Consider the following 9,243-nt stretch of genomic DNA (forward strand, 5'->3'; position numbering starts at 1 on the left):
ACCTTATATTTTATATCTTAGGAATTTGATAACTGAATGTATATTAAAAAATGTTACAATGCCTTTTATTGAGACAATCTAGAACTAATTAGAAAAGCTAAATAAGAATCAAAGCATACCATATATTTACATTTTACAGTTAATTACAGCAATATACAGCACTCATTTAGAATCTGGTTATGATCTCAGAGCAATGAGAATATTATTATGTATATTTTGGTTTAGGGCATTATAATAATAGTGATTCAATTGAAGTAAACTCATCTGACTGCCGGTGTGTATATACAGTCATTAATTTAATCATTAATTCTTAAACTTTGTCAGGGTTACAAGCAAATTTATATTTGCCAGATCTTAAATATTTTCACTTTATATGGGACTCTGATCTAAAAATCAACAATGGGAGCACTGCCACAATTTCACAATATAATTTCACAACATACAAATATGAACAGGTTTTTGTAACTATGGGGAAGAAAGGTTTCAAACAGGTTTCGGGAAAGATCAAAATGTATTTTTAAATAAAATACCAAACACCTTAACTTTAAGTGTGTTATAATAAATTACACAATACAGCAGCCACACTATGTATCAAAGTAAACTGCTGTATTTTTGTATAAAAAAAAAAAATACTTTTACAAGGTGGAATGACATTTCTTTGCAACCTTCCATCAATTGATTGTTGCAATAATTTGATCAATCCCTTCACAATTATACTGATTCAGACATATGCAACCAGTTAACAGATCAAAAATTCACATTCATATCCCTATGATCTACTAAATGATGGTTAGTTTTAAAGTATCCAACAGTTTAACTGTTTGCAAATGACTCATAATTGTATCCTGATTTACTTGGTGTTTGTTAACAAAGTTCTACTTTGCATCAGCAACACTGACTCAATGACAAACAGGTCATTCATAAAAAAAAATAATAATAAAAAAAAAAACAACTGATGGCACCAGTATTCATAGCAACTAGTTTCTAACTATTAATCATTTGATTGTTAATCATAAATATATTCATATATTATGTGTCATTCGGTCATTCATGCAATGATAAGCAATCAAGTTCATGCAATGGTAAGCAATCACTTCAATTAGGGTACAATATTCAGCAATCAAATATTTATTTATCAGTCATTGGACACCTATTTGGAAGTTGAAAACAAACATTTTAGCATTTCAACAATGATTAAATGAACTTTTTTTACCTTGAATACCTTCTTCCATATGGATACATTTACTGTTCTGGGCAAACTACTGAGTAGGCACCAATCTGAGGCTGCATTTTTATGATGTTATCATGTAGACTTCTTACAAAGTATTTTACAGTAAAACTATAAATCTATAAAAACTATAAAACTAAAAAAAGTATGAAGTATTACAATAGAAAAATGTAAAGCCATTTTCATCAACCCTATCAAATACAAATGACAAAATCCTATTTTATAATTGAAATACGTGCATGTACCATAAATACTGCCTATCCCTGGTTAAAAGAAGGGTAAAAAAAGACAAAAACATTGATAGTTACAAAAGACTGAGGCTTAATACAATACCTTACATTGAGAAATGAACACCATTGAGCAATGCATTGTAAAATTAGGTTAATTGCGCCTTTTGTACAGTTATTTGAAAACAGAAGATTTCTGTTTAGAGGTAGCATTTCAAATGCTAGCAGAAATCATAGCTTATGAAAGACCTGCATAATGGCAAAGAAAATGCTTTGGCCAAAAATGAATGTGCCACATAAAATTGTGATCATTCCCCATGCAGTTAAAATCCACCTGCAAAAAAAAGTACAAAAAGTGAGCATATTGGACAAGTTGAAACTGCAAATTGTAATCAAAACAACGAAGGCAGTCTGTCACCAGTCTCACCTTAGTCTTCCTGATATTGACTGAGATTGCATGGCAAATATTAAACAAAGCCCTGCAAGCGAAAAATGACAATATAATAATGTAATAATAACAATAATTATAAAATAATCAAAACATTCCAAGTCTGAGGAAAGTAATTTACTCAGTACACTGTCAAACAAATTGTCCAGTAAATCTCCAGAAATCTTAAAGCATACTGAAAATGCCATTTCTCCTCTTAGTAAAGTCATATAATATCACACGGCAAATTCAGCTACGTCATGCAGTATGATGCACTAATAAGTGCAGTATAAAACGTACTGAATGCAGACTAACCTGGGAAGACAAAGATGAAAAATGCACTAATGCCACCAATAATGCTGATGACTTTGCTGATATCTGGAACAAACAGAGCAATAAAAAGAGTGATGATGATCCACACTGCAGTCAAGGCAACTCTGATGCAGGTCTCAGAAGACTGTATCTGTCTGTGCCGCAGTAATGGATCCTGAATCACTAACCTATAAAACATACAATGGCGAAAAGTTATGCACTAATAAAATTAACATTGGTAGTCAATGTTATTTCAATGTTACTTCTAAAGCACTTTTAACAATGAAAAAACCCTATGTAAAAATAAAGAGATTAGAAAATAAATTCTAAAATCAATTTGTTCCTATAAGTTTATCCCTGATGAGAGCCAGTTGCAAAGGTGGCAGGGAAAACTCCCTATAGATGGTATGAGGAAGTAAACATGAGACAAACCAGATGTCTGGAACCAAAATGGGAACCAATTCTCAACTGGGTGACACCAAATGTCCATTCATTCTAGTTTCTGAAACTAAAACTTATCAATGGGGGAGACGTTAGGTCATGACGTGATTTACCCGGGGGTCATTGGAGCTAGAACTGTCAGTTCAACACCAAGCAGAACTTGCCACTACACCCATGGCATATGAGCAGTCATTGAAAAAGTTTTGGGCTCATGATAATTGGATATTGATCAGCGTTTGACTCATTAATATCATTCTAATAATAGATGGGTGTAAAAGTAACATTAGATTCCTTTATATAAAGTAAGTTAATAAGAGTTAAATAAGAGTCTTGTGATAAACATTATAATAGGACATTATAGTCATAATAAATAATAGTATTTGGGACATTTGAATACACTTTTACTCAAGTGAAAGTTTAAATAGAGCACTTTTATTTTTCCTGTAGTAATATTTTACCTACTGTATCTCATTTACTAAAATACATGCGTTGTTTACTTCGTCCACCACTGTGTGTGTTGGATGTAGAAATAGAGGTGATTACAGTGCAGTTCACTGCTTATTGATCTCTGTGTAACTCTTGATCCTGCTGCTTTTAGGTCTTTCTATAAATGTTTCAGTGATTGCTGTCTCTTCCCTTACTTATCATTAGGCTGAGAGTCTGCTTTGAAAGATTGTGTACTGCACCTGTCCAGTAAAGATTAATTGTTTCTTGAATATCCCACCTCAAAATTATGAATCAAATCTAGTGAAAGGGTCATGTACAAAAGTTAAAAGTCTTAAAAATGGCTCTGTAGGTTGTTCCATTCATGTTTAATGGCTTGACAATGTAAATTTGATAAATAATGTTAAGCTTTTTATTATAGTTTCCAAACACTTTTTGTTGTGCAAATGTCTGAAAAATGAAAGGGTATATATTACCAGGAAATGTACCTAAAAATGTTTTTCCCCTACATCTTTAAGGTGGAACCCTGTACTGAAGTCCAAAAGCACCATAAAAAACATTTATGTACTTATCACATCAATTAAATCTATAAAGCTACAACACTCTATTATAACATTTATGTTGTAATATGCTACCTTCCAAGTAAAAGAGCAATGGGGTAGATGGTGATAATAGAGACCCCAAAAAGTAATCGTGCAATGATCATAAGGACATCGTGTCCACTGTATGACATCAGAACATCAGCAGCAACATTCCTCCCAAAAGTGAGATACCCATAGACCCCTAAATAAAAAAAAAATCAAAATAAATCAAAGTAGAAATTATTTATAAGGGGCAGTAAACACTCAAAAAGAGCCACATATCACAAACTGTAACAAGGAAAATCATGAATTTGATTTACAATAAATTGCAAGGGAATGATCTCATAAAATTATTTATTTGCTATTACATAAAAATTAAAGGTGTAACCTCACCAGTTAGTGTGTAGATAATAAAGCAGATGAACATAGACAATAATGAGATCATAACCCAGTTGGAGAGCTTCTTATTCTCCAAACTGCTGTAGATGGCAACAGAGCACTCATGACACTGGATAAAGAACAACAAAACTGAAAGCAATAGAAATGCAGTGTTTTCCCACAATAACCATACACTTTTAACTAATTACATCATTTTGGCTGAGATTATGGCTTTGCTGTTGTTCGCATAAATTATGCTCTCTGAAACTTTAACAACACTAAAAAAAAACATTCAATAAAACCACTAAAACAATGTATTGAGTTTGTAGTGCCACAGGGAACTCTTTCTGGATCTCAACTAAGCAGCAGCATATAAAAGTTATAAAGCAGGGATGACTAGTATACCTCTGCATACCTCCATATAGGCAGGTTTTCTGCAAAAAAAAATTACTGTATATCTCAAAATGATCATCTCATAAACTAATATGGATCAGAGAGGGCAATTTTTCTGCGAACTGAAATACTCCATGGTTGTTGAAGGATCATGGATCCTCCCACTTGACTTTGTGCACATCCACTGTGGGGGTTTTTTCATCCAAAAAGCAATACATGGGATTTCAAAAATCTAACATTTCACTCAAACATAATGATTGTTGCAGTGAAAATGGGTAGCATAAGCTATGAGTATGGTAAAAATCCAAGGTTAAATAGCAGCATGGAAAATTGCAATAACTGCTAGTCCCACTACATAACAAATGATGAATAAGACATTTACCTGAAAGCCGAAGCAGATAGTGGGGATGACACTGAAAATGGAAGCCCAAAAGCCCATCCTATAAAAAAGTGTGGATGGATATTTAAGTATGGATTTCCCATACTGTTTTGACTTGAAAAGAGCGTGGACTATGGCAAGACTAACAGGACTAATATTACAGTGCATATAAAGAAAAAGGTTGGTTTAACTGCACTTATCCCTAGCAGTTCATAGGAAAGTATTTTCTGAAATTTTATTTATTGGCACAATGCCCCTTATTTATTATATTTCTTAGAAAGTCAACACACATGAGAGGAATCGAGTATCTCTATTTTTCTAGTAAATACTCACATAGGCTTATTAAAAAAATGTAAATAAGCAAATACCTACCAAGTTTTATATGAAGGGGATGGGACGCCCTCAGGGATTGTTCTTGTGTAATATCTTACAAGAATGGCTACAGTCAAATAGGTGGCAGCTACTGTGCCTAACGCGCTATAGATGACATAACACAAAGGAAAAATTATTTGTTAAATAATTCCGAGACATGTGCACAGTAATGCTTATTATTTACTGCTTGGCGATTTGGATATCAAGCAATAATAAAGTACTTTATCATGTCAATATAATTTCTGTCTACTGTTTTTTTATCTGATGTGTGATTACGGAGTAAATTGGCAACAAAAAAAACTGCCTACTGAGAAAACCCAGTCAATTGAAACTCATTTATATAATGGATGGGCACTTACTGCATTCCACCAATAAATGTATAAAATACACACAGCCATATAACGACTTCAAAAACCATTACAATCATATCTATGAGATTATTTTCTGCATGGAGCTCCATTATTCTCCCCTCGTCCACGGGGGTTTCTCTAGGTTCACTGATTCTCTGGAGTCGATCGCAAATTGTGTCTATTTTCAGTGTATAAATACAGTTTTTTTGTCCCAAAGATTACTCACTTTGCACAAACATGATTGAAAAAGTGAATTTCCGTGTTTCAGGTAGCAATAAGGACAGTGGATTGTGGCTTTCAGGTTGAATTTGGATAGATAGAATTGAAAACACAGGTACAAAAGGTGCAGAACCAGGAAAAATGCATGTAATACAATAACTTCTGGATAAGATATTGGACTGCTGATCGGAAGGTTGTAAGTTCAAATACCACCACCACCAAGCTGACACTGCTAAGCCCCTGAGCAAAGCCCTTAACCTTCTACTGCTTGTAAGCTGATTTGGATAAGGGCATATTGCAAGTGTAATAAATGTAAATGTACTTTGTTCTGTAGTGGCATTCATGGACTGCAATGTTTTTTCTTTTGGTATTTGATAATTATGTAGCAATCCACATAACGGATTAATCTAAAATATAAGAGATTAGTTAATTAACAAAATCTTTAGTTACAGTCATTTGTGCTAATCGCACATAGTGGTGCAATAAGAGATTTGAATGTTAAAGCTTGTGTACTATAAATGTCACCATAAAAAATGCTATCAATATCTAAGCTTGATCACTGGATTTAGTAGTAGCAAATTGTCTTCATTCATGTTTGTGCCATGGTTTCTGACTGTTTTTTGTTTACTTTCTTAATTATAGAAAACCTATGACAGTTTCTCACCTGGTATACTTCTGTATCCAAATGTCTTTAGGAACTGAGAGAGGAAGAATAACAAAGAGACACACAAGGAAAAGAGTAAACCTCTGGTCTGTGTACCAATGATGAGGCATCGCATTTCCAGCTGAACCTGTGATTAGCTCATACATGGAAAGACTCACTAACATACAGTCAACACAAAGAGAGACAAATAAGAAAAGGCATTATTAAGGCATTACAATTGTCAGTACTATGTATTTGCACATAATTAGTTGAGTAATATTTACATTTTCATTATATTGGACACTCTTAATTCTCCTCTGCTACCTATATATGCTGAGAAAGTAACTGGAAGTGAAATTTATCTGAAGCTGAATCCCAAAAACCTACACTCAATTTGTTTAATTAAAATAGAATAATAAAATAATAAATATTAATAAAAATATATTTCTATATATAATATAAATCATAAATAAATATAAATCATATAAATGATAAATGAGGAGGGTATCCTCAAGCACTGAACATTCTGAAAGTCTTGAGTCGTAGTGGAAGAAGAAAAGCATCCCAAATTTACATTCAACCTTACTATCAGATCATTAGAGATGCTGATAATACTGATTGGTTGGATGCTAGTGGGTCACATACATTTTTTCCCCAGTTTAAGAGCTTGGGGCATCGCACTGCCCTGTGTAATTCCTTCATTCAAATATATGATTTACTGCTGTTAGGAAATTATTGCAAAATTATTTAAAATTATACTTTGCTGACTCCACTATTAAATGACAATTAGGAAACCTTGAGGTGAAACAACATGAACATTATGAATGTTATTTACATTTCTTGAGCTGGTCTGCCAGTATAACCAGAAAGGCCACACAGATCATGAAGACATTGAAGACGAAGCAGAGCTCACACAGTTTGCCGATAGCAGGCCCACAGAGATGACCCACCACAGCCTGGTATGTGCTCTGGCCACTGATGGAAGAAGAGTAGCCCAGGATCACCAGTCCACTAATGAGGAATATGAGAGAAAACTAGCAGGGGAAAATGACAGATAAATGAGAGAGGTAAAACATTATATCCTGACTGTCCATGACTCTAAACTTTATAAATCTACTACTCAAAGGCATAGTATCCTCTACGTCAAAATAGAGAATTAACAAAAATAATTACGTTGTCATCCCAATACTGGTCACAGTTTAGACCTCATTTGGACTAAAGCCAAGGGTTCAGATATATTTATATCACTGTGGTGGATATTGAAACGTTTTATCCAAAAATCATGTTTATTATTTTTTTTATTTTTTTATTTATCACATAATTTTTTATTATTCATGTCTTGCATGCTCATGATATTTCTTACTCTCTGGTGTTTGTAATGTTTTTAGGATTTTTAACACTGGGTGTCACTCAAATGAGGATGGGTTCCCCTTTTGAGTCGGGTTCCTCTCAAGGTTTCTTGCTCATAGAATCTAAGGAAGTTTTTCCTAGCCACAGTCTTGCTCATTGGGGATAAATATGCATAAATCACTTATATTAAATATTTGTTTTCTTCTATAATTCTAACGTTCTGTAAAGCTGCTTTAAAACAATGTCCATTGTGAAAAGTGCTATAAAAAAAACATAAATCTTTCTTAAATTCATATTCATTAAAGCTTTATTTCTCGACTCTAGCTGAAGATAAGTGTTTTTAGCCTGTTGGTTATAACGACCGTTACTCACGATCTCCACTGTGAGTGCAGACTGAACTCCTCCAGCTCGAGAGAAAGCCCAGGGGAAGTTGAGCAGTCCAGCACCCAGAGCGGACTTCAGCATGATGAACACCGCGCCGCAGAAGCCCAGCCTCGCTCTATCTGGGTTCACTGTTGGCTTGTTTAAAAAACTTGGGCTTTCTCCTGCCTGCACCTCCATACCTGCATCCAGCAACTCAACGCTCTTGCACGCAGGAAATGCGCGAGTTTGATCTTTAGTTAATAGAATAAACGGGCAGGTCCAGGGGCGGAGCTTGCCTTGACCCAGGTGGGCCCTGACGCTGACGTCACTACGTGACCACTGACTGTGTTAGCATAGCAACGTGCACAACTCAGCAGTTAAATGACTCTATAATAAATCTGTTTCATTGGTATAATTTACTTTGTGTTATTGTCTGTACAAAGTTTGTATTAAGGTGTCTGGGTGTGAGGGTTCTGTTTCAGTATAAAGCACTGAACAGTTTCACACAACAGTGTATTAGCGAAATTTTGCTCCATTATGATCCAGCACGCCTACTTCAATCTTCAATTTGTTGGTACCTCAAATAATGAAGAATACTTCAAGGAAAAGAGCTTTCACTTCCAAAGCCCCACAGCTATGCAAAAGCCTTTCAATTAGGGTTCGGGACTCAGACCGTCTTAGTTTTCAAGTCTAGGTTGAAAACATGTATTTAAGCCTTTTGTCAGTAGGTTTTCCTTAGGTAAAGGAGCAGATATGGAGGGATCGTGGACATGTAGTGTTTTAGTGAACTGGGATGTTTGGTTAATGTTGTCCCCCCACTCTCACACATTCACTAAGGATTGTTGATGGTGGTGTTGTGGAACGTCGCTTATCCCAGAGCTCTCTCATGTTTGTGTTACCTTCTGGCTCTTCCTTTTAGTTATCGTGCTATAGCTTGTCTTGCCAGAGTCCCTAGTGCCCCCTGATAACACTGTAAAGTGTCTTTAACTTTAATGTAGAAATAAGGATACTTAATCATCCTTGTTTCTCTCTTCTGTTACACCTTTACTCTCTCTCTCTCTCTCTCTCTCTCTCTCTCTCTCTCTCTCTCTCTCTCTCTCTCTCTCTCTCTCTCTCTCTCTCTCTCTCTCTCTCTC

General features: G+C 34.8%; 1 protein-coding gene across 4 annotated transcripts; it reads right to left on the reverse strand.

Moving 5' to 3' along the window:
• Nucleotides 1-372: 372 nt before the first annotated feature.
• Nucleotides 373-8,358, reverse strand: slc38a8a (solute carrier family 38 member 8a). Of its 4 annotated transcripts, none has more exons than XM_083552699.1 (10): nucleotides 8,117-8,358; nucleotides 7,230-7,428; nucleotides 6,416-6,449; nucleotides 5,183-5,287; nucleotides 4,814-4,871; nucleotides 4,054-4,168; nucleotides 3,715-3,862; nucleotides 2,198-2,382; nucleotides 1,883-1,934; nucleotides 373-1,789 (listed from the first exon to the last, which is right to left on the reverse strand). In XM_083552699.1, exons 1-10 carry the CDS (start codon nucleotides 8,303-8,305, stop codon nucleotides 1,687-1,689), a joined length of 1,188 nt encoding a protein of 395 aa, XP_083408825.1. In that variant the 5' UTR covers nucleotides 8,306-8,358; the 3' UTR covers nucleotides 373-1,686. The 4 variants fall into 4 exon arrangements, 3 of the variants coding, with proteins under 3 accessions (XP_083408825.1, XP_083408824.1, XP_083408826.1); XM_083552698.1 differs by having other exon boundaries at nucleotides 6,416-6,572; XM_083552700.1 differs by having other exon boundaries at nucleotides 6,416-6,572; nucleotides 7,230-7,405; nucleotides 8,117-8,255.
• Nucleotides 8,359-9,243: the final 885 nt, after the last annotated feature.

Source organism: Silurus aristotelis (assembly GCF_946808225.1).
Source record: "Silurus aristotelis genome assembly, chromosome: 10".
Lineage (NCBI taxonomy): Eukaryota > Metazoa > Chordata > Actinopteri > Siluriformes > Siluridae > Silurus > Silurus aristotelis.

What these genes read in the sequence shown, in the direction of transcription:
- slc38a8a (XM_083552698.1), bottom strand. Translation starts at nt 8,305, where the DNA reads ATGGAGGTGCAGGCAGGAGAAAGCCCAAGTTTTTTAAACAAGCCAACA. An exon ending in TATTATCTACACACTAACTG is followed by an intron (nt 3,863 to 4,053) that starts GTGAGGTTACAC and finishes TTTTTTATTTAG; the next exon opens with GGGTCTATGGGTATCTCACT. An exon ending in ATTGCTCTTTTACTTGGAAG is followed by an intron (nt 2,383 to 3,714) that starts GTAGCATATTAC and finishes TATGTTTTATAG; the next exon opens with GTTAGTGATTCAGGATCCAT.